Source organism: Barbus barbus, assembly GCF_936440315.1.
Source record: "Barbus barbus genome assembly, chromosome: 24".
Lineage (NCBI taxonomy): Eukaryota > Metazoa > Chordata > Actinopteri > Cypriniformes > Cyprinidae > Barbus > Barbus barbus.
In genome coordinates, this window is record NC_136752.1 from 28,300,496 (window position 1) to 28,326,877 (window position 26,382).

The 26,382-nt window shown below is 35.1% G+C and overlaps 2 protein-coding genes across 2 annotated transcripts; both read right to left on the bottom strand.

Annotated features, from left to right (window-relative positions):
* Positions 1–3,145: 3,145 nt before the first annotated feature.
* LOC306844303 (adenosine 3'-phospho 5'-phosphosulfate transporter 1-like) lies at positions 3,146–10,123 on the bottom strand. The gene is made up of 5 exons (XM_079376314.1): positions 9,890–10,123; positions 8,199–8,389; positions 6,824–6,984; positions 5,217–5,495; positions 3,146–3,903 (listed from the first exon to the last, which is right to left on the bottom strand). Exons 1-5 carry the CDS (start codon positions 9,907–9,909, stop codon positions 3,247–3,249), a joined length of 1,308 nt encoding a protein of 435 aa, XP_079232440.1. The 5' UTR covers positions 9,910–10,123; the 3' UTR covers positions 3,146–3,246.
* Positions 10,124–11,585: 1,462 nt separating this feature from the next.
* On the bottom strand, positions 11,586–22,856 carry LOC306844118 (NF-kappa-B inhibitor epsilon-like). Its single transcript, XM_079376038.1, has 6 exons — positions 22,177–22,856; positions 18,150–18,252; positions 15,511–15,721; positions 14,030–14,118; positions 13,701–13,949; positions 11,586–12,594 (listed from the first exon to the last, which is right to left on the bottom strand). Exons 1-6 carry the CDS (start codon positions 22,485–22,487, stop codon positions 12,529–12,531), a joined length of 1,029 nt encoding a protein of 342 aa, XP_079232164.1. The 5' UTR covers positions 22,488–22,856; the 3' UTR covers positions 11,586–12,528.
* Positions 22,857–26,382: the final 3,526 nt, after the last annotated feature.

Consider the following 26,382-nt stretch of genomic DNA (forward strand, 5'->3'; position numbering starts at 1 on the left):
AATGCTTCACAAATCATATAACTTACCAACATTGATGATTTGTATTGCTAATTAAAAAATTAAACTACAGCCTGTAGTGAACATTAGTACTGATTAGAGTTTAAAAATATATCTGCAACCTGCAAAAGGACGTCAATGCTGGACGAAAGAGAGATTTCACCTAAATATTTTGGTAAACTGCAATACTCAGGCATCCCGTCTCGCGTTTAATTGTGCCGTATATGAGCCGTCATCACTATGAACACGAGACATCAGCTATCCTGCTGCTTTTAACACCATAAAAACTGATCCAAAAATCCAATCCATGCTCAAAACAGTAAGAGAAGGCAGATTATTATTGCACATGCAAATCAAAAAGAGAAAAATAAAGAAAAGTTTGACCTACTAAAAGACTAAATGATTATCAGCAACAAAAAGGTTATTTCAGTTTCCCTAAGAACCTTCAATATAATGAAAAGAACTATATGTTCTAATAATATACATTAAAAATATTGTATTGTATAAATGAACTGAAGCTCGAGAGCAAATCAGTACAGATCTTGTTCTACCAAACACAAGTGAACTGAACCACACTTTAAAACTGGATCGTTGGCTTTTCTTCACGCATTCCTGTCTTATCACATATTTCTTCTGTGGAATACAAAAATAATCATGCTTTATTTCAATACAATGAGAGCAGGTAATAAGGAGATCAAGCCCCAAAAAGCTGAAAAGAAAAACACCATAAAGGTCCATGAATGATGGTGTGATGCATGAATATCCCGCGCTCTTTTTAAGAAAGTAATGCAGGTTTGGCGAGTAAATGATGACGTTTTTAACATGTCTGATTATAATGGGTTGCGTGTTATGAAAATGCACGAGAAACACACCTGACACTGTCTGTCCTGACGCTTGGAGGTAAAATTACTACCTGAAAAAGGTCAGGGTTTTCTTTCAGTGAATCTCGCAAAACCGGTCAAAAACAGATCATGTTTCACCCCAAAGTCAAAACAAGAACGGAGCAATAAATGATGAAAAACAGGCCTTATTTCTTTATGCAACATATATATCATTTTTCCTTGACCGAGGTGTTTCTTTATGAGCCTCACTTACATGAGGACTGAGGTGATTTTAAACCGTAGTCATATATCAAACACTATTAGTGCTCGTACATGTTTCTATGTGAAGCCAGTTGGTCAGGTGAAGCAAACAGGCACTGGAGGTTTATGGTTGCACAACCACACACTGGACAGCAGAAGTGTGTGAGAACAGGGTTCAAATCTATACCTTCATTGACCTGCCAAATTACATACTGGCATCAGTGAGGACGTTCATTTTTATGACTGCGTTTGTGATCTCAGTTTATGACACATGAATCTCACAAAACCAAGTCAAGAAGTCTAGGTCATATTTCATACAAAATCTAAAATATTTTGTTAGTGTTTCTATTAACGGTAATACAACGAATAAAGCTGTATTACTGTATTGTACTACTACTAAAAAAATAATAATAATAATACTAATAAAGGGCGTTATTTGAGCTCAAAATTAGCTTATTTTTCATGGAAAAAAAAAATGTCATACAAAAAAAATTAAATGACTCCTTAAAAAAAAAAAAGTTTCATCGTCTTATTAATATTTAATTACTGTAATATGTTGTATGTAATCAAATGTGCTTAGTTTTCATTCACGTAATGAAAATGTAATGTTCTTAAAGCTTACATTGTCTTAATTATTTTTATTACTACTTTAGTGTTTTAATATTGTATTGTAACTATAATAAAATATTAAAATCTAATAAAAACAACAATAATTATTATTTTTAGGGCACAAAATTTGCTTAGATTTCACGAAAATAATGTCATTATTACATTTTCTTATTATTTGATATTTTATTATTGTATAGTAATAATCAAATATTTAAAAAATATTTAATGCATTATATATAAAATGTTTTATTATTAATTTGATTGAAGTGTATTATTGTATTGTAGTAATAAAACATTTAAAAATAAAGAGCATTTGGGTGGAAAATGTGTTAAATAAAAAAAAATAAAAAAAAAAGTCAGTCAAAAAAAATGTAATGGTTCTTAAAAGGCCACATGGTATTTTCTATTTCTTATCGTGTTTTATTTTTAATTTCATATTTGTTGTATTTTGGAGTGAAATATGACCCAGATATGATGCTAACAGAACTAAATTAACACTCCTAAGGCTTCTCCACCTCAACAACATTTTGTTTTCCTCTCAAACAACTTCTTAAAGCAAACTTTAAATAGAAAAACTGAACGCATTTCAGTACCAAATTGCAAAGATATCAAAGGCTATCAAAGTCTGTGTTCACTCGATGGCTCGTCAAGTCATTTCTCTCACACACACACACACACACAAAAATAAAAAAATCACAACGCGCAGGCAAAAACCCTTTAAAGGGATAGTTCACCCCAAAGTGAAAATTCTGTCATTAATTACTCACCCTCATGTCGTTCCAAACCCGTAAGACCTTCGTTCATCTTCGGAACACAAATTAAGATATTTTTGATGAACTCTGAGAGCTCTCTGACCCTCCATTGACAGCAACGCAACTGAAATGTTCCCAGACCCAGAAACGTAGCAAGGACATCGGTAAAATAGTCCATGTGACATCAGTGGCTCAACTTCAATTTTATGAAGTTACGAGATTAATTTTTGTACACAAAGAAAACAAAAATAATTTATTCAACAATTCTTCTCCCCGAGTTACCGTCTTCCACCATTTTATAGAGTACCACGACACGTGTGCGCTTTCCCCAGAACGCAATCAGCGTTTATGTTCAAAATGCCAAAAATGGCAGAAGACGATAACTCATGGAGTAGAATTGTTGAATAAATTGTTTTCTTTGTGCACAAAAATTAATCTCGTTGCTTCGTAAAATTGAAGTTGATCCACTGATGTGACTGTTTTACCGATGTCCTTGCTACGTTTCTGGGATTGGGTTTATTGCGGTTGCATTGCTGGCTACGCATGGTCAGAGAGCTCTTGGATTTCATCATAAATATCTTAATTTGTGTTCCGAAGTTGAAGGAAGGTCTTATGAGTTTGGAACGACACGAGGGTGAGTAATTAATGACAGAATTGTCATTTTTGGGTGAACTACCCCTTTAAGATAAAGTATAATCCCTTTTTGTACCATCCGACTTTACGGAATACAAACCCACAGTTTTGCAGCAAACGAAAAAAGTAACCACGAAAATGTGGCTTCTGTACACATCTGAACGAGCGTTCGATTAAACCTTCTCAACGGGCGTCTGCACGGCCCGCTTGCTGCTCTTCTTCACGCGGCTGCGGGCGTAGATGCGCAGGAAGAGGGCGAGGAAGACCACAGCTACGCCCAAGCCGCCCACCAGGGTGACAGCGTGACCATAGAGGAAGCAAGACAAGAGGATGGCGATGGCCTGCCGCAGAGTCATGATGATGGTGAAGACTGCCGCGCCGAACTGCGAGATGGTGTAGAAGATGAAGAGCTGTCCGAAGGCGGAGCAAACCGACAGCAGCATGGCGTGCATCGTGAACTCCGAGTGCCGCATCATGAAAGCCAGGGAGTCGAAGAAGGCGCCCTGTTCCAGCAGAGAGCCCACCGTGAAGAGACACGAGAAGAGATTGACGCCAAACATCATCTGCACCGACGACATCTTGTACTTGAACAGGTTGTCTTGCCAGTTGGAGGTGAAGCTGTCGAAGACTATGTATCCGCCGAGGATGACGACGCCGGAGAAGGTGGTGACCGTGGACAGGTGTTTGCTGCTGGAGCTGGAGAGCAGGAACATGCTGACGCCCAGCGAGATCAGGATGGCCGTCAAGTACTCCCAGTACTCGTAGCTCTTGTGTGACACGATCTTGCCCATCAGCATCACGGGGATCACCTTAGAGGCCTTGGCCAGAACCTGTGACGGAAACACATCAGCCGTTGGATCATGACAGTAACACAAGCTGAGGTGTCAATCACTGCTGCGAGAACATGCTCAATCCTGTGCAGCGATGTGACAAACATCTGTCTCAAAGAAAATGTGAACCTGGACCACAAAACCAGTCATAAGGGTCAATTTACATACAAGATATGTAACTATTTGAATATCTGGAATCTGACGGTGCAAAAAAAATCTAAATATTGAGAAAATCACCTTTAAAGTTGTCCAAATGAAGTTTTTAGCAATGCATATTACTAATCAAAAATTAAGTTTTGCTATATTTACAGTAGGAAATTTACAAAATATCTTCATGGAACATGATCTTTACTTAATATCCTAATGATTTTTGGCATAAAAGAAAAATTTATAATTTTGTATATCCATATCCATATAATGTATTTTTGGCTATTGCTACAAATAAATATAGTGTAAATAAATTCACACTAAAATTCCAATGCAGAATTTTAATGTTTGGTACAAGTGAAACCAGGAATAAGAATATTATAATATATTCAACCTACAAACCATGGATAACCATTTAGCATGCTTGAAACCACAATAATAATTTATGTATTGTTTTATTTGAATCGGTAAAATAAAGCACTGATATAATCTGCTTTCCATATCAGAGTAAATAGACCAATGTTAATATTTCAAAGAAATGCAAATATTGTCTATCACCGCTATGATCACAGATATATTGTGCAACCCATGATATGATTTATACACAGAGTATATCTGTTAAATATATATATTATTAATGCTATTCTCACAAAACCGGTGAGAAAAAAAAAAAGTATATATTTTACATAAAGAAAAGTCCAAATTCACATTAACATAATACACACCATTTAACAATTTGTTCTTATTACTGAAATGCACAAAAACACACACTATATTGCCAAAAGTATTGGCACCCCCTTCTAATGAACATGTTTGACTACTTTAGTCATTTCTATCTTAATGTTTAAGCATATAATGATATTCTAGGGAATTGTGTGCTTCTAATTTTATAGCAACAGTTTGGACAGAACCCTTTTCTATTCTAACATGACAGTGTCTCTGTGTATAAGACACGGTTCAGAAAGACATGATTGATTCAGTCAGACCATATTAGAATTAAAAAAAAAAAATTGTTAATTTTATTTCTTAATCATCTGTTACGATTATTTTAGGAAAACCATAAATGTAAACAACTTTGAATTACCATTGTCTATGATGACAGTGTGTGCTATATAAAATAAACCTGCTCTACCATCCAGCTGATTTACCCAGAATGCAGACTGTACCTGTGTGGGAAAGCTGATGTATTTGAGCGCTTCATACTGGCACCAGCTGCTAAGGACGTTGGACAGTGAAGCGAAGGAGTATTTGTACATGGGCGCACCGTGACGGGGCTGTTTGAACAGGACGCACCACAGACCGGACACCGTCAGCGCCAGGATCCGGTTCATGAACACCAGAAACTGAGAGTCTTTGAAGCGCTCGCCGCTGCCTTCCACCTCGGTCGCACCGTACGAGCGCGTCATAACCCGCTCCTGAAGAACACCCCACGTCAGGTACGACGCCTGCACGAGAGCAAAAAGATACAGTGCTATGCATAAGTTTAGGCACCCATGCTAAAGTTGACTAAAAAGAGGAATAAAAAATAATCTTTTGGAAATTGAACTTAATGCCTTAATTAAAAAAATGGGGAAAAATCCAACCTTTAAGGACACCAATTTTCTTTGTGAATGAATAATGTATCGTAAATAAATAAATGTTCTTCCTTAAAATACAGGGTGCATAAGTTTGGGCACCCCTATGTTAAATTCCCATAGAGGCAGGCAGATTTTTATTTTTAAAGGCCAGATACTATGCATCCTGATAAAGTTCCCTTGGCTTTTCGAATTAAAATAGTCCCACATCATCACATAGCCTTCACCATACCTAGAGATTGGCATGGTTTTATTTCAGTTAGCCTAATAGCTGGTTTGATTTGCATTGAGAGGTGATCTTATGGAAAGTACTCCATGCCAAACTTATGCATAGCACTGTATATGTAGATAGTCTTTTAATAGTCATGTGTTCACAATAATATTCATTTGTGCAAAGAGTTCAATGAAGAAAACAATGAAAAATTATATATTAAAAATAATAACTTATTATTCACATAAAAAAAAACTGCAATTATAGTAGTGGGAATCTAATCAGAATTAATCTTAAGAAACATGGGAATTACAAAAACAACTACACACACAAAAACATAACACTGTAAAAAAAAAAAAAAAAAAAAATCATCTGAAATGCAAAAAAGATATTACTTAAATTGTATTTTTCAAAAAGTATTTTTTATCATGATTGGTAAAATGTGTTGTATTGGCTTCATGGTGATTTTAATTAAACCATAAAATAATAAAAAAAATAGATATATTACATATTGTGAACACATGAAGATTAACTTAATACACATATTATTAATAATAACTTCATCAGAAAATACCATTTAAATAAAAAAAATATCGCAATGATACTGTAAAGAATTACATTACAATAAGTAATATAGCATTTTTTGCATTTCAGTAAAGTATTTAAAAAAATTAATTAAATTAATTTTAAATAAAAGAAAATACTGTAATTACACTATTGAGAATCCAACAAGTATCACTGGCAAAATAGGCTGCACTGCCTTCATGGTGATTTTAATTAAATAATAAAAATTATTAACAAAAAAAGGTGAAAAAACATGCACACGCATGCACACACACACACACATACACACACACATATGTATACTGTATAATATTAACATAGTTAAATGAAAAACTATTTAAAAAGTGAAAAATTATTATTATTTAGACTATTAACTTGTGCATATAGTTAAATGATCGAGTGTGGTGTCAAATGAACGTATAACCTGGAGTCCAGCAGCACAGAAGATGAGTTTGAAGGCCTGTCGAGCAGATGAACTGGATTCAGACTCGTTTCTGGACGCCGGTGAAGCATCATCCAGCAGTCCAGTCTTAGATTCATTCCCAAACACACACGTCTTTATGACAGGAAAGCAAAGCCCACGACCTACAGAAACATCTGCAGTGTGTCAAGAATCAGGTTTGACAAGTACTTTCTGTAATCTGTCAGTTTCTGAACACAGGAGCTGCTGCTACAATAATGCATACATTAAATATTGTGCTGATGACTTTAACCCATGTTAAGGTCAAAATACTAACTTATTGCTTAACAGAGAGAATGGAAAATGGTAATGGAAAGAAAAATTATGACCGTTTTGATCAAAGCAACCTTGTATAAAATTATAGTGGACGAAAGCAAGAAAAAACAAGTGTGAAAAAATTAATTACAGTTTACATATGTAGGAAAAAAATATTTTGGGAAAAATAAAAAAATCAATTGTAATGAACATAAGCAGAACATATATATATACACGTATATTAATGCTGTCAAACAATTAATTGCGATTAATCGCATCCAAAATAAAAGTTTTTGTTTACATAATATATGTGCGTGTACTGTGTTTATTTATGATGTATATATAAATACACACACATGCATGTATACTTTTAAGAAAAATATGTTATGTTTATATATTAAATAGATTTATATATATAATATAAATTATATTAATATTAACATATGCATGTAAATACATGAAAATATTTTCAAACTATACAGGTCCTTCTCAAAAAATTAGCATATTGTGATAAAGTCATTATTTTCTGTAATGTACTGATAAACATTAGACTTTCATATATTTTAGATTCATTACAACACAACTGAAGTAGTTCAAGCCTTTTATTGTTTTAATATTGATGATTTTGGCATACAGCTCATGAAAACCCAAAATTCCTATCTCTAAAAATTAGCATATTTCATCCGACCAATAAAAGAAAAGTGGACTAGAACTTGCACAATTGGTGGCTGACTAAATACTTTTTTGCCCAACTGTATATATATAGTGGACATAAGTTGGAAAAATAACTGGTAAAAATATTTTTAAAATGTAGGAATAAATAAGTGGGGAAAAAATTACAGGGGACAAGAATAGGAATAAATTAATGATGGCAGACTAAGTTACAAAAATAAGGCGTAAAAAAATTATAATTTTTGACATAAGTAGGAAAAAATAAGCGGCAAAATAAAATATATAGTGGACATAGCTAGGAAAAAATATAGTAGGAAAAAAATAAGCGGGGAAAAAAATTATAGCGAAAAAATAAACTTTTGACTGGAAACGACTCAAGTAAGTGTGCTCAGGGTGGGTTACTTCAACAAACCTGTTTCAAGATAGTTGATTCGTTTGAAGTAGCTGATAAGAAAATATCCGGGGATGATGATGGTGGAGTAGCCCAAAACATTGAGGAACAAGCGGAAGAGCCACACGTCCTGCCAGCCGCCCAGCAGCGAAGCGTCTTCAGCATCAGCAAACACAGACGGCAGAACACACAGCGCCACACACCAACACAAACTGAGGAGAAAATATCATACATTACTCTCACTACAGTACACATGTCCACTTAGCTTTACTGAACCAAAACAAAAGCTGACACGCATCTGCAAACCTGCTCGAAATGCAACACAGGAGTCTTTAGAGAAGAAATCAGGTGTAACTGCATAATTCAGCGCTCATTCCTGTGTGTCGTGTGAATCCAGCAGGTCTGATCCCATTCCAACAGAACGGCTTTGTGTTCAGAGCTCAGGACGCCACAAACTAACCCCTATTCCACCTGTGTTACCTGACACCTCTCATTAGACCACGGCTATCAGGACCAGCTGAGAGGAATGCGTCACAATGGCAATTCAAAGCTTTGCAATTAATAGACTTCATAAATGTGTTTGCCAAGCGTCTCTGAAAGACTTCATTCAGAGTTTCCACACCTTCTGACCAGTGAATTTCCACGACTCTCCCAGCTTACTGAATACTCATTTTTTTTTTCTCTTTAAAAAAAAAAACAGTTTCTAGCAGATTAAATCACTTAAAACTGGAGCTCAACTATATATGTGACCCTGGAGCACAAAACCAGTCTTAAGTCGCTGGGGTATATTTGTAGCAATAGCCAAAAATACATTGTATGGGTCAAAATTTTCCATTTTCTTTTATGCCAAAAATCATTAGGATATTAAGTAAAAATCATGTTCCATGAAGATATTTTGTAAATATATCAAAACTTAATTTTTGATTAGTAATATGCATGGCTAAGAACTTCATTTGGACAACTTTAAAGGCAATTTTCTTAATATTTAGATTTTTTTGCACCCTCAGATTGACACTTAAGACTGGTTTTGTGGTCCAGGGGTCACATATGTGGCTGTAAAAAAAAAAAAAAACTATTTAGTAAAAAAGAAATAAAAATTACAGTGGACATAAATAGGGGAAAAAAAAAAAAAAAATATATATATATATATATATATATATATATATATATATATATATCTAATGTGCTGAAAGAAGTCTCTTCTGCTCACCAAGGCTGCATTCATTTGATCAAAAATACTGTAAAAAATGTGAAATATTTTTTACAATTTAAAACACCTCTTTTCTACATGAATATATTGTAAAATGTAATTTATTCCAGTGATCAAAGCTGTATTTTCAGCATCATTACTCCAGCCTTTAGTGTCACATGATCTTCAGAAATCATTCTAATTTGCTGATTTGCTGCAAAATTATCATCAATTATTATTAATGATGGTTGTTTTTTCAAGATTCTTTGATGAACAGGAAGTTCAAATGAACAGCATATATATATATATATATATATATATATATATATATATAATCCGTATGTAATTACTTATTGATACAGAAGTAATTAGGCTACACATAAAAGCAGGCAGAAGATATGAATTATTTAAACTTAAACGATTCTAACTGTGAAATGCTTCATGAAATGTCTGAAATGTTACATTAAAGGCGACTTTGCCGTCAGAGATGTTATATTTAAGTGTTATCGTGATGTTTCAGTACCTCCATGGAAACAGAGGCATTTTCCAGCAGCAGCAGCTTCAAAACTCCCTAAAACAGCCGCTGAAAGACTTCTCCAGACGGGCTCCTGCACCGAACATGTATCGCTGAAGCCTTCGGACAGGAATTAAACCATCAACATCCAGGATCCGGACAAATCCCGAGTGTTTCTGAGCTAAAACTTCTCGGCCTGCTTCATTCATGAGTTCATCTGGACTCACTGACGTGTTAACACACACTGCAGCGCTTCCGGTTTCGAAAATAAGACACGCCTTCACATATCCGTATAGTTTCCTCTTGGATTTAGTATTACGAGGCCTCGGTCAATATTTGAAGGTTTTATTGTCTAACAGTCATGTTGACACAGTGCAGAGAGTAAAATGTCCTTTGTTAATTGTGGGCGGGGGATTCATTATGCTTCGTGAGGGACTTTTAATTTGTAATTTACTCGGCGCAGATTCTCAATGCGCTGGAATGTGTAGCGCCCCTCTGTTGTCTGGCGACACTGCAAACTTCCACAGACGGTCATATTATCACAAGAGGGAGTGTATATTATTATTATTATTATACAATTTTGTAAATGCAACTTTTTAATTTACTTTTTATATATCTTTGGAAATACATATTATAATAATACCTGCTTCTCTGTGATTATAATTTTTTTTTTATAAACTTTTGCACATTTTATTGTAAAACTAAAACATTTTAGTAGAATGTATTTTGTCCCCAAATATTGAAAAATAAAATTTTAAAACATTATGTTGTAAATTTAGTACGATACACATTTACTTTTAGCATTTATTTGTTTCTATATGTTTTAATTTTAATATTGTTAAAATATATTCATAAAATTGTATGAAAGTTGCAATATTGCATATTTTATTGTAACGCTTAAATGAATGCATAAATGCATGTTTAAAAATATTAGAGGGCTGTAAATTTACTAGGATATACATTTAGATTTAACTATTGCTTTTGTCTTCATTAGTTTTATTAATTTATTATTTGTAAGCTATTTTCTTAATAATCATAGTGTCATATTAGAAAAAAAATAAATGTAAAAATATTTAGAAATATCAAATATTGTAAAAATATATTTATACAATTTTGCTTAAATATATTACTTATTTGTATTCTAAAATATGCATTTATTCATATATTTAGTCACCAAATACAATTGCAATCATACAGTATACAGTCATATTTTAATATATTAGAGCTCAATAAACATATTATAGCTAATTCTCTAGAAATTCTTTTTTTAAACAAGATCCAAATTCCTATTACACTGTTTCCTCAACACTCATGTAATTCTAAAATATTAAATATTTTTTAAATATTAAAATTTTGCAATATTGCACTTTCATTGCAAGTTACTGTATTTAATATGATCATCATTAATTACTAAATATATAAAATAATTAACATTTATTATAATTTATTAATGAAAATAAATTAATACTTTTTCTTAATGTTTATAATATTTAGTATAGAGTATAACAAATGTTAAAAATAAAACCTTAAACAGAAGACTGTAAATTTACTAGTATGTACATTTGATTTTAGCTGCTACGTTATTTTTATTAATTCATTATTTTTCGCAAAACTCATATTGCTATAGTAGAAAAGTAACAAAAAATTAAAAAAATATTTTGTTTTTGTTTTATTTTGCTAAAAGTATTACTTTAAATTCATTTTTGATTTTAAAAGTAAGCATTTAATGCTATATTTAGTCACTAAATATGATGGCAATCATATACTGTACAGGAAAGGAAATGAATATTTATTTACAAGAAAATGTATTGGTTCACATGAAGTGGAAAGCATTTTAACCTGAGTTTACATGAAGGGGATACAGTATTGGTAAGCTATGAGGAAGAGTGATGTGGCACATGATTGGAAACACACACACACACACACACACACACGGTTTCACCCCATGCTGTTCTTTTTACAAATATACCAGGAACTAGTTTTTGTGGCTTTTCCTGTATGCTCTGCCCATTGTTGTTTTCCCAGCATCAATACTTATGAGAACTGCAGCACATTTTTCCTCTTAAAAACTCCAAAGCATGAATCTGTCACCAGCATCTGTTTGGTTTGTATTATACACAGGGTTTAACATTGAGAACCAAAATGTAAATGATATGATTGTGAAGTAAACATCATAGTTACTGGCAAGTGTTCATGGTACGCAGTTAATTAAAAAAAGGTCTCGTAAAAGCACATGCATTCTTAGAAAGAATACGCTGCACGTAAATATAAAAACTACTTTTATTGGCACTATTGTGTTTAATTTTGGAAAACACGTTTGCAAAGCAGTGTTTCATTTGCTCCTCTCATTTACACCAGCACTGTATTGCTACAAAACATCAAATAACGCTAATTATAAACCAGAATGCATTTGTGTTGTTTGACCTGAAGGTTTTTCAACAGACTACATACAATAGGAGTTAGGTCCGCATGTCCCGACCACATGACTCCAAGCTGTTACTGCGGCACAAATCAACCGGTCTGATCTCCACTGGACATAAATAGATGAGGTTACATGCAGACATTTCCAAAAGCTGTACATCATTAAGACCAGAGTCCTGCAACTTCAGATCAGTTTTTCAAAAATGAAGAACATGGCGCTGACATGTTCAGGAGAAGTTCATGACAGTCCTGCCCATGATCTGAATGTCGTCGAAGGGGAACAAGGCCAAAATCTGCAAAAGCAAAAGGAGAAACGGTGACCACATCGTCCCATAATGCAAAGCTTACCGAACAAATGCAATTACTGTACGCTGCTTTACAGACATCATGACATGCACAGTAAAACAATGACAGTGCACAGGGTCAGTTAGACTTCATGTTGACTTTACAACCCTCAATTCAATCAAATGGGTTGTGATGTATTGGTTGCACATCATGCACACTAATAATCAACATAATCTAGCGCTCATTATGCAAGACATTACAAACAGCATTAGTATCATTTATACACTTTTATAAAAATGTATTAATATTTTGTTTATTATAGTTTTATTTCTTTTAATATTTTAGTCATTAGTCATTTTGTTTCGTGCCTTATTTTATTTAGCTTTAATTTATTTTTATTTCAGATTTAGTCGTTTTAGCATTTCAACTTTTATTTCAATTAGTTTCTAGAGTCTTTTTGAACATGTTATGCAGTATTTTTATGTGTTATGTGCTTTTGTCATCTTTTTTTAAACATCTCTATAGCTTTATAAAATATGAATAAGTTTAATAATTTAGTACTATTTAGTCATTTTAGTATTATAATATTGTGTGTGTTTTTATATTCCGGTGGGGACTTAAACCTGAATGCACACAGACTCATGGGGACTTGTGTCACGGTGGGGAGCTAAATTGAGGTCCTCACGGGTAAACAAGCTTATAAATCACACAGAATTAAGTTTTTTGAAAATCTAAAAATGCAAAAAGTCTCCTGTGAGGGCTAAGTTTAGGTGTAGGGTTGGTGTAAGGTAATAGCACACACAGTTTGTTCAGTATAAAAACCATTACGCCTATGTAAGTCCCCACAAGGATATATATTTTTTTTTAGTTATATTTAATACTTTGGTACTTCATATTTTATTTTAGTTAGCTGCCAAAGCAACCTTTCAAAGTTTTTCATCTAATATTTAGATTTAAGCCTTATTTCAGTGAACAAACAGCGTTTTAGTTTTAATTAACAACACTGATATAGAGTTGGTTGAGACTGAAAGAGGCACAATCTCCTGTCTGATTTTGAAGATTTTGTTAAACTTTTAAGCTTTGTTAGATAATAATGTAATTTCGGTCTCCTTACATCATCGTTGCCATCGGCTAGATCCAGGGCCGTCTCGTCCTCCATGTTTCTGATCATCTTGTCGGCTCCAGCCTGGCACAGGAGGTTGGCGATGGCGGCGTCCTGCCGGCCCACGGCCAGATGCAGCGCAGTGCAGCCATTGAACATGGCGGCGTCTACATCGGCCCCTTTGTTGAGCAGCAGGTTCACCGCCGGCAGGTCGTGCAGCTCCACCGCCACATGTAACGCCGTCTTCCCGCTCGTTCCCTCCTGAGGAGAAACCAGGCAGACGTTTGGTCACGAGACCGAAGGCTTTCACTTCATACAACAGATCGGCTGCAGCAGCTCACCTGGATGTTCAGATCCACACCGCTCTTCATCAGCAGCCGCAGGAGACGGTGATGCTTGTGCAGCGTGGCCACGTGGAGACACGTCAGACCTGCACAATAACATCAGAGGGAATATTATACACCTCCATTAATATGTGACCCTGGACCCAGTCATAAGTAGCACGGGTATATTTGTAGCAATAGCCAGTGAGACATTGTATGGGTCAAAATGTTTCTTTTAAGTAAAGATCATGTTCCATGAAGATATTTAGTAAATTTTCTACCATAAATAAAAACTTCATTTATGATTAGTAATATGCATTGCTAAGAACTTCATTTGGACATCATTAAAGATGATTTTCTCAATATTTAGATTTTTTTTTACACCCTCAGATTCCAGATTTTCAAATAGTTGTATCTCAGACAAATATAGTCCGATCCTAACAAACCATACATCAATGGAAAGATTATTTATTCAGCTTCCAGATGTATATATATATTAATATAGTAGTATCAACTCTGATGTCAGAAACATATAAGCTACATAAATATACAAATGCTAGGGAATAACTGATTACATTTTTTCATAAGTATGCAAGTTACTAAACACTGCTGATGTACAGCTGTGAAACACTAACGTCATCAACATATCCAGTAACTCTTAATTCTGGAAGTCTGGGCAAAAATATTTCAAACCTGACTTTTTAGCATGTTTATTAATGTTTGTTCATATAATGCAAATCTTTTTTTTTTTTTCAGCTAAACCCCTTAAAAAATATATTTACTTGAACTATTTCTGAGGAACTTAATATTTCTATTTGTAGTGTTCAAGTGTTTAAATTATTCATACTTGACATTTTTATGATTTAATGAATCATTAGCTTTTCATCAACTGGCAAACCCACTGCAGCTCTTATTAAGCCAGTTTGGGAAACCCTGGTGTAATGTTTAACGCACTTTATGATGTTGATACCCAAAACTGTAATATATTTCTTCTCTTTGCTTTTTTATCAATACAGTAAGTTTGATAAAAGAAGTAGTCAGAACACGTCCTAAAATGTGACCGCAGCTGACATGAAGAGAAAACTGAATGACGATGACGTTATGAAACGCTGATACTGGAAGTTCATGACAACATGGAAAAACTCCAGGGCACTTTTTGCTGCCAACTTCCTTGTTCTGACACGACTGTTTCTGTTCACTAAAAAAACCTCATGATCCAGTCAGAATCAACACAAGCGAAGGAACCGACGTCACAGAAGTGTGACTGCATTTCTCAAGATGACTCTTCCCAATATACACGCTAGAAAAACACAAAAACAGATTCTGTATCTGTGCACTCGCTAGGGTGTTTTGAGTATGTTGCTATGCTATGCAGCTGCTACAACAAAACAGGATTCGAAGAATCAGTCATGTCTGGAGCACAAATGCTGCAGGACCATTCACACACTTAATACCAGTAGAGGTTTGTTCAGTTCACTAGCGGATATGATGACTCTCACCTCTCCAGTTCTGGGTTTCCAGCACGTTGGCGAGTTTGCTGGGCGAGGCTTTGAGGATCATCTCATTGGCACAATCCCAGAATCCGTGCTCACACGCCACATGGAGAGGGGTGTTTCCTTCCTGGTCCTGGAGCTCCAGCGAGACCCTCTTCTCTACAAGGCCCTTCACTACGGTGGGCTGGTTCAAGTACGTGGCCAGATGCAACGGTGTCTACAGACAGCAGAATTAAGTTAGCAAGTTATGTACGAACATCCTGGCTAATGACAAAAACATTGCACGGCCACATGAAAATAGATCTGATTCTGAACATTATAGTGTTTTTCTGTAATGACAAAATAGTAATAACTATTGATATATTTTAGAAAAATTTATAATTTAAATAAATTGTCTGTTTTAAAATACATTTTAATTTTATATGAAATATAATTACAGTTAAACAATGTGCATTTTTATTTCTATATTAATTTTTATTATTAATACTATTTTATGATTAAAATAATTTATCATTAAGCTATATGCATATTAAAATAACTATTATATAATTGTATGCAATTATATAATTTATAATTATAAATTCTATAATTACATACAATTATTTTACTAATTAAATTATTTAATTATTTTAGTTTTTGTTTGCATAATATGTTCTGTATATATAAATACACACACAGTATATATTTTGAAAATATTTACGTCTACATAATTTTTTTTAAATGCATGTGGATTTGTATATACAAAATAAATATATAGTACACACACTATGCAAATAATTATTTAAATATTAATTAAAATCAAATTAAAATAATATTTTGTATGCAATTAATCATTTGACAGCCCTAATTAGTATAATATACATATACACACAATTTAATTTATTAAATATTTATTGTATTTTTTAATTTTTTTTTAATTTATATAAACCCAGTGTTCCAAAAGGGTACATGTGAACCGAAGTATGGTTTCATTTTTTAATACAACCGGATATGTTGAGTTATGTGCAGTCTGGGGACGGTCCCCGTGTCTCAAAGGCAAAGATACAACCCCAATGCTTCAGGCCACCATCAACCTGACAGTTAGCCCGTGTAAGAGCACAGTATGCAAGAGCAAAGTAGAATGGCATTAATCACATCCAGGAAGGACAATAAGAACTGGGGTTCACTTGTTCCTAAGAAGAGGGACCATACACAGGTTTACTCAATCTGGGAGTAACACACTGACTGTGTCAAAAGGAAACATGTGAGTAATATATTCAATGGCCTGGTCTTAGTTGATTACGTGGCTTTTGGTAAAAGGGCAGCAACACCAGTATTACTCACAGCTTTAAGTGCTGACTGTCAGATTTGTGCTGCGTTTCCTTTAGACTCACACCCTGATGTGCTTTAAGACCGTCTGACCCGAATCTGACATCCTCTTCTCTAATAAACCCAACTAACATCAATATTTGCAACCCATATTACTTCAATAATGTGATATTTTGGGCCTAAACATGATATTTAATGCAGGAAAAGATGGTGCGATTTTTATCCGTCAGGAATCGATTGGATGCTTGGGTTTTCCCTTTCCAGAAAAGGAAAGTTGTTTCTTTAGGTGGAGCAAGTTATTACATTTGATAAAAGATTACGACATTTTCTTTCTCTGAATAACACATACTGGTGAATCATTGACGATAAGCAGGGCGTATTTTGATTTCAAATTGACTGTAATCTAAAACTAGACAAATGAATCAGTGTTAATATTAACTAATAGAGTATTTTGAACAAAAAAGGTCACATTTTTAGATAAGATCCACAATGTCTAGTGATCCCAGCCTTTTGATCAACGCATTTCTATCATTCATGATTTCTGAGAAAATATATTGGAACAGAGCACAACTAGAAATATTTGTGTTCCTATTCCAGTGAGATTTTAATCATTTCCAAGGCTGGAAATCACAGTTTGAACCCTCAGATGCATGCATTTTTAATAAAGAAAACCCCTTAATGTTTCTTTTTTCTTCAAAGCAAGAACATAATCATGTTCTTTCCCCAAAAATGATGTATTATAATGTGAAATTTACACATCAGTCCGTGCCTCCAGCTACAGATATTCCAGAGGTGCATCACCACTTTCCATGGTGAATTTGAGAGTAATCACAATAATCACCTGTGGTTATTTTAGATGTTACATCACACCCTGAATGGTTAACACAGCTTTAGAGGGTAATTCATTGATATTTCCATGACTGTGAATATTAATCAGTCTGTTGACTTGGCCACAGCTTCCTTCTACCAAAAAGTCAATAAATGGTTCATTTCGCTTTTCTAACTATATAGTCTGCGTAGGGGGTTTCTTCAGAAAGCCCCTCGTCGGTTATCACCGGATAAACCCCAAATTTCAAAATAACAATTGAAACAGAGGCTGTCAAACGAGTGTAATAAACCCCCATCATTCTTTGATACGCGCTCAGGGAGTTTCCCTCAAAGGGGAAACAAATATAACCAAACTCATTACAACATTCATGCAAGATTACCCTCAACAGCTTTTCTGTTCCTTCAGGGTCTTATTCATGTAACACGAGCAGAACGGGCTTCTGTAGAAATCGCTTACCGATCCATTAAATGCTAAATTTGTCATGCAATTGAGATTCTTAACATAATACCTGATACAAGTTGTTCTGAATATCCATCAGGTCTGGAGGAAACAGTTCTATCAATTGATGTGCAAAACATTCCTCTTCGTGGATTATGGCCAAATGGAGAATCCTAGAAAACAAACAAACAAAAAAAGTTGCTGGTTAAACGCCAGTTAAACGCTGAAGCAGAGCCAACGGTTAGGGGAAGGAACTATCAAGCAAACCGCAGTCTAAAAGCAGCACATTTCACAATGTGTGATGGAAAAAATAGGGTGAACGATACTGAGAAATACGCCACACAAAAGTGTATGTCGCTGACAAACGCATTCAGCCATTGCGCAACTCTGGAACTTTTGTGCATTATAAGAGCATTCGTATCAGCGATCGTCTTGCTATCAAATGATAAAAACCCTTCAGAGGGAGCTGCTTTGGTTACTAAAACCCTACAAAAATTACAGCGCAGCTGATTTCAAACAGAGATGAAATGTGAAGACAAAAATCGAAATGTTGCAAACGAAGAGAGGGATTTGCAGTTGGGTTAATCTCAAGAAAACAGGTCCAGGTCACATTTCATCCTAAAATAAGATTGCATTTTGCATCAGGAAAATAAGGAAGTTTTTCAATAACACAATCAAGTGTCCTAAAAATAGACTATTTTCTTTATGCAAAATACCCCTTTTCTCTTGTTTTTGTTTTTTTTTTCTTTTAGGCTAAAATACGGTATGACCTAGGCATGTTTTTGGCTGATTGCAAATCCATTCGCTCTCAGATGAGTCACAAACAGAACCAGTAAATGATGCATGCAGGAACATAAATTAATGCACACTCATTATCTTTTTTCCCATCCTCTGGTTGCCGTATTTCCTTGCAGGTGTGTGATTTCTCGGCTACTTTCCCCACATGCGATAACCTAGTCTTCACTATTACAGTAAGCCAGAAGGAAACAGGTAGAAGCGAGTGGTTTCAGCATGTAAATAATGTGAGAACAACATCAGTGTCATCAATCTGATTGTGGTAAATCGATCATGAATCATATCGTTTCGCTGCATATGAAATTAACAGGTTCACCTAAAAAAAGAAAATTCGGTCATCATTTATTCCACCAAGTGACCTTGTTCTGTGAAACGCCAAAGGAGAGATTTTGAAGAGTGTTCATGCTGCTCTTTTCCCACATAGTGAAAGTGGATGAGGACTGGGGCTGAACTGTATGACAAAGTCCATATGACTTGTGCACAATATTTCTGATAGCTAAGCAAAACGTTATCACCAAACTGCTGTAGTAAATGCCCAATAAATTTCCCAACAAAATTAATGTGCGTTTAAAATTAAGCTCCTTCATTTGCTTGCACTTGTACTGTGCTGGGTAGAAACGGTTTACATGGAATCTGGATTAAAAAAAAAATTATAATTACGTACTCATAATTAGATTATTTAACATTTTAAAATGCTGATAATCAGATTACAGATACTTTTTTTTATGGATTACATATGCACAATGGCAGTAAATTACTTAATTTATTGATACACTTATTTTTTTTCTTCTAAATTAACCTACCAATTAAATACACGAGACTAATAATTATGCAAGCAATTATTCACTAATTATTAATATTGGAAGTCTGGACAACAATATTTCAAACCTGGAAGACTTTTCTTCATGTAATATAGGGATTTTTATGATTTCATTAATTATTAGCTTTTCATGAACACCCTAAAATAATCACAATAATCACATTCAAGTCTATGCGATAAATGCGTTAGTAATGTAAAAGTAGTCAGACTACATTACCTAATGTGTAATCCAGATTATGTTCATGTTAATCATGTCATTTCTAATCTACAATTTGTAAGTAATCTACCCAGCACTGCTTGTACTGCAACAGGAATGACGAGCTAAATTAATTGTTATTCAAATAGTTCAGATATTATCATTTTAGTTCCATTTGGGCCTTATTTATGGGAGTCCACCATGAAAACATGCACTATAAAGAACTTAAAAGTTATTTTGATCAAAACTCTTGGAATTTATTGTAAATGGTTATTTTTTTGGTGAACTACTCAAAAAATTCCTTAGTATATTTGCTTTTCCAGAGTGCCTGGGGATTTCATACAGCCATTGGCATTTCTTTAGAACCATCTTCTTTACTCGGATGACATTCAGGGAAAAGACAAAGGAGGTTTTTTCTTGCAATGGCAACAAAAGCAGGCCAAAGGTAAACCTTAGCAGGCCACTATGATTCAAGATGCGAGATGTTCTCAAAATCACAACCGTATTTACATCCTGGTTTGTCACTGAAAACCAATGCAGAAATGAAAACAGTCTGACATTAACCAGACTGTGTGTACGTGCCCACTGGTGCGGTGAATGTTTGCTTATGCTTTTGAACATATACGTTACAGGTTGAACCACGAACTGGTGTAAAGGTCACTGCTTGCATAAACATGTTTGTGACATGTGCTTTTGGGGTAAATAAGTATTAAAAGATCACAAAAACGTGTTTATAACAAATGCTTTGCCCTTTCCAAAAAGCTGTCATTACAACGTGCTTTCTGACCCAACGAGGGGAATTCCACTGCTTGTCTGCATACTTCTGCTTTCTTCTTCTCATGCGCCATAAACGGCAGATCCAGTTTCTAGACGTCTGTTAACTGACTGTAGTGTTTAAACCGAAAACCCTGCTACTGTAATCAAAACTTCATCGGTCACATGAGAATGTGTCACTCAGCAAACTAAAACAGGCTGTAAAATTCATCAATTTAGACTATTTTTTATTTTAGTTTCTTGCCTACCAATAGTTTGGACCATTTTTGAAAAGAATAATCCATTTTAATTTGGTCTCCACTTCAAATAAATGCATTTATTTGCTAAAAAATTAATGTGCATTTAAAATTGAGCTCGTTCATTTGTTTGCACTTTAAAATGAATGAAGTGCATTGTAGGTTATTATTCAAAGCCATCTTTATTTCCAGTTATATGGGCCTTATTTATGAAGTCCACCATGAAAACTCATACTACAAACTTCATCGTTTCTCTCATCCACTTTTTACACTGAGTGCCAGATACCTGTCCTCTCTGTTTGACAACATAACATGTGGTGAATGACCATTTAATGCCTTGCCAAACTAAATCTAGGCCATTAAATGCCAGTAAAGGGTTGAAGCAACATCCTGCACACTTTCTGAACACCATTCATATCTCCATGCCATCAGCCTAGCATTATAAGCTGCAAAGAGTCCATTTTGTTTTGAATATGAATTTAATCAAGGAGTAAAAAATGAGTTCCTGGTTTAAAATTACATAAAAATGACACTAAAGAAGCCTGTTAGCTGAAAAACAAAACGGTTAACTTATTTTATCCCATTATGACTTAACATGCATCAAATTTAGACATTTTTTTAGAATGCATCCCTTCTTTGTCTGCTTCTAGACATTTTGGCTATGGCACCTAAATCATTGCATTGTTTTGGATTAAAATTAAGCAACAAGATAGGCCTGTATGTGTATCTGCAACCCCTTTGAGCTTATGTTCACAAAACACGTGTTAAAGTGCATATTGCTTTTATAAAATGAATGCATTTTTTTCTAAAAATACACTAGTTTTCAGTTCAAAGTAGACCCTGGCATAACGGAATGTTGCAATGCAATCTAAATATTGATCAAATGGGGCCACAGTAAAATGGTGAACATGTATTTAGCTTCAATTAATAAAGATTTTAGCACTAATTAACGAAACACCTGTTACCGAATCAATGTGCAGCGCCTACACACATCACATGGAAAGATGGCAAATAAAAATGCCTTTCAAAAAGTTAATAACTTGTTTCTTTAGAATTTAAAATTCTAATTTTTTCTCATGTAGCTACAACCCGTTTTAGAATAATGCATATAGAACGTGTTGTATAATGGCGCGCGCGTCTATGAACACCCTGCTTATTGCTTAAAGCGCGTTAATTAAACTCACAAAAAGCCAATATTTAGACATCAAAACACATTTGAACCGCACACAAGCGATGCATGGGAACTTATCAATGAAGGGGAGTTTTATAAACGTACGTGTCTCCATCTTCTGTAACAGTGGTTAAGAAAGTGACTTCCTCTTCAGTGTATTCACAGTCCGTCGCGCGTTCACATTCAGAAATGCTGCATTTCTCGATAAAATCCCCCAAACTGTCCACGGTCAGCGATGAAGAGACGTAAGCAGAGTCCAGTCTCTCGTCTGTAGCGCAGCTTTTATCTTTATCCTCTGAGCTGTCTGGACTCCCGTCCTGTTCTCTGGATATGGATTTGTACGAGTCGATTCCGGAGTCAATCCGACTTTCGTCGAAATCGAGTTTGCCTTGTTTCTCGCCGCCACTTCGTGCCATTTCGAAGCTTTAATGCGGATCGTCAATATAGAAATGTAGCGATGTAAAAACGCAAAATCACCGTGACATTATGACACCAGAGACATTCGCTTTTGTTTCTCATCCCACCACCGCCTCAGATACTCCAGACGCAAATGGCTTTTTAACATCAGGTTGAGCTAAACTCTACACGGTAATGAAACTGCTGTGAAGTGTGCTGGCGGTAATGTGAACCGCACCGTAGGCGGAGTCAGAGCGCTTTCAATCCGGCTACAGTGGGAATTCCCCACAGGGAGTGGCAAACCCATATCATTACCAGTCCAATCCAAACACAGCCTGGAATCTCCTGAAAGACCTCAACTACAGACCTGTTCCTTATTTTGAACTCCCAACAACTTCCTAAAAACATGTGGCTTGACCCGAAAAGCTTTATAAAATCCTTAATTTAAACCCCAAATTGCAACAACTTCAATCTGGACATTTATGGGTTTCCCAGGATTGCACATGTCGACAGAATCACACGAATTTTTTAGAATGGTAGAATGGAAAAATAATAAATATAGCCTACTCAAATATCCTGACACATTTCTTTATATGATGCTTAATTTCTCATGGCGCATTTTTAGATAGGCTAATTGAGTTTTATAAAATAAAAATGCCAAAAGACTTTTTAAAACGTGCCTAATTTTGGTTCATATATTGATGCATTGCCTGATTGGTTTTTCTGTCTGAGAAAAATAAAACAATAGAAGGCTGTGAAACTATAGGCTTTCTTATTGTTGGTGTTACTTATACCACCATGTTTTGCATATAAGATACTACTAACAACTTGTTCTGAATGTCTAAACGAAGTACAAGCATTCATTACACATGCACATAAATAGGCTACACAGGTTTTGTATTTTATCTTCAATGCTGTCATTACCAACAATAACAAAAGGTGGCGCTGTAGCCTATCTTTTATGAGTGATTGGTTCATTGATGGAGTCATTATAGCACAAATGATCTGACAGATATCGACAAAATGATATAATATAATACTGGACAAAACTTCTGCTGAAGGTTGAAGTACATCTTTTCACATTTGAAAGGTCAAATAACTCCATAACGTTTGTCACAAGTATTTTCATTATAGGCTTATGTCATCTAAAATAAACCGGTCACATGACTTTCGGTAGTGACAATCACGTCTTGAAAATAAGATCGTACATTCTTTACAGTCAATATTTGTGCTGAACAGTAAAGATAAGACTCTAAGAGATACAGTTTAAACCGTGTGGCCAGTTGATTATGACGTCAGACCTTTAATTATGACGTCAGAAAGATCAAAGCATTGTTTAACAGGGGAATGATGACAACACTTGAGCAGAAGAAAGGAAAATATATTAAGCATTTAGAACAAACTACATGACTGAAAAGCATGCTAATAATTGTATTGTTATTTGTGAATCAGAATCAGGTTACGAGCAATTTGTTTTTGTGACAGAAGCTTCCACAGTGCATCAGAATGACAGGGACAGAACAAAAACACAGATAATAAAATAATAAAAATAGAATAAGTAAATAGGGAATTACAATATACAAATTGACAGTTGTATGTACAGGTATATTATGTGCAAATTTGAAATAGTGCATAAGTAAGTAAGTGCATAAGTGTATAGTGTTGTGTGTTCCATAATTATTGTCAAGTGTTCATGAGATGGATTGCCTGAGGGAAGAAACTGTTCCTGTGTCAGGTCATTCTGGTGCTCAGAGCTCTGTAGCGTCGACCAGATGGTAACAGTTCAAAAAGGGAGTGTGCTGGATGTGAGGGGTCCAGAGTGATTTTACCAGCCCTTTTGCTCACTCTGGATAAGTACAGTTCTTGGAGAGTGGGGAGGGTTGTACCAGTGATTCGCTCAGCAGTCCGGACTACCCTCAGTAGTCTTCTGAGGTCAGATTTGGTCGCTGAGCTGAACCAGACAGTTATTGAAGTGCAGAGGATGGATTCAATGATGGCAGAGTAGAGCTGTTTCAGCAGCTCCTGTGGCAGGTTGAACTTCCTCAGCTGGCGAAGAAAGTATAACCTCTGCTGGGCCTTCCTGACAATGGAGTCTGTGTGAATATCCCACTTCAGGTCCTGAGAGATGGTGGTGCCCAGGAATCTGAATGACTCCACTGCAGTCACAGTGCTGTTCATGATGGTGAGTGGGGGGAGAGCAGGGGGGTTTCTCCTGAAGTCCACAATCATCTCTATTGTTTTGAGTGTGTTAAGCTTCAGGTTGTTAAGACTGCACCAGACAGCCAGCTCCTTAACCTCCTGTCTGTAAGCAGACTCGTCACCGTCCCGGATGAGGCCGATCAGTGTGGTGTCATCTGCAAACTTCAGGAGCTTGACAGAGGGGTCTTTAGATGTGCAGTCGTTGGTGTAGAGGGAGAAGAGCAGTGGGGAGAGTACACAGCCCTGAGGAGCTCCAGTGCTTATGGTACGAGTGCTGGATGTGTATTTTCCCAGCCTCACTAGCTGTTGGCTGTCTGTCAGGAAGCTGGTGATCCACTGACAGACGGAGGTGGGGACGGAGAGCTGAGTTAGTTTGGGCAGGAGGAGTGATGGTGTTAAAAGCTGAGCTGAAGTCCACAAACAGGATCCTCGCATAAGTCCCTGGTCTGTGTGGACAAATGGACAAATAACATGCAACCCATTATGGTGTGGTGAAAGAGAAAATGCAAAGAGGCTATTATAGCCTAGGTTAATATTTTGCTGAAAAATACAAATACAATAGTTTTTGATAGAATGTTATTGTATTTTGATCAAATATAAAATAAATTATAAAATACATTAATTACATTAATAGAATTTCATTAAATATATATTATTCTATACAAATATAAAATTAATTCTACAGAATTAGACTTTTTTATTCTATTTATGTGATAAATGGGAACATGCAAACTGGGTATTATTAATAGGCTGATATTCTGCTGAAAATACAAATAAATATAATATTATTTTGATTAAATTATTTTATTTTTATAAAATAAATTATAAAATGTATAAATTATATTAATACATTTTAAAATAAGCATGTGCAGAATTAGTTTTTTATTCTATATATAATGATTATGGTGATAAACAGGAACATGCAAAATATTGTGCTGAAATCAACTAAATGAATGCTTTTAATACATTTTTATTTTAACTGGATAAAATGATTTTATTTTGATCAAGTAAATAGAATAAAATCAATTATAAAATGTATAAATTATATGAATAAATTATAAAATAAAATTGTGCAGAATTTATTTTTTTTTAATTCTTTTTTATTCTCTGTAACCCATTTTATGGTGATGAACAGAAACATGAAACTGGCTATTACTGATAGGCTAATTTTTATTTATTTATTTACATTTTACTGGCATCCTTCTGTCTCGTAAGACAATGGAATCTGTGCCATGGTGTCTCTACATTTGCTGAGTTACAGCTGCTGTGACTGTACAGTCTAATTCTTGAAGAGCATGCTTTATTGCAATTACTGCAAGTAAAGCTCATGCTGGTCTGTGTAGATGTTCTCTCTTCTCTTCCCACTGGTGCTTTCTCCTCCTCTCGCTAACTTTGATGCCTGATTGAATGGCACGCCTCCATCTATTTCGACCTACTTCTACTAGTACTTTTTCCAGGTCGTCTGGATTGATGTTGTTTGCTTTTAGGTCTTGTCTGCATACATCTTTGTAGCGACGTACAGGCCTTCCTGCCGGCCTGGAGCCAGTGGCAAGTTCACCGTATAGCAGGTCTCTGGGAATTCGGCCAGCATTCATGCAGCTGACATGACCGAGCCAGCACAGACGCCTCTGAGTGAGCAGGGCAAACATACTTGGTTCTTCCCGCATGCATCAGAACATTTTTATTAGAGATGTGGTCCTGCCAGGAGATGCCGAG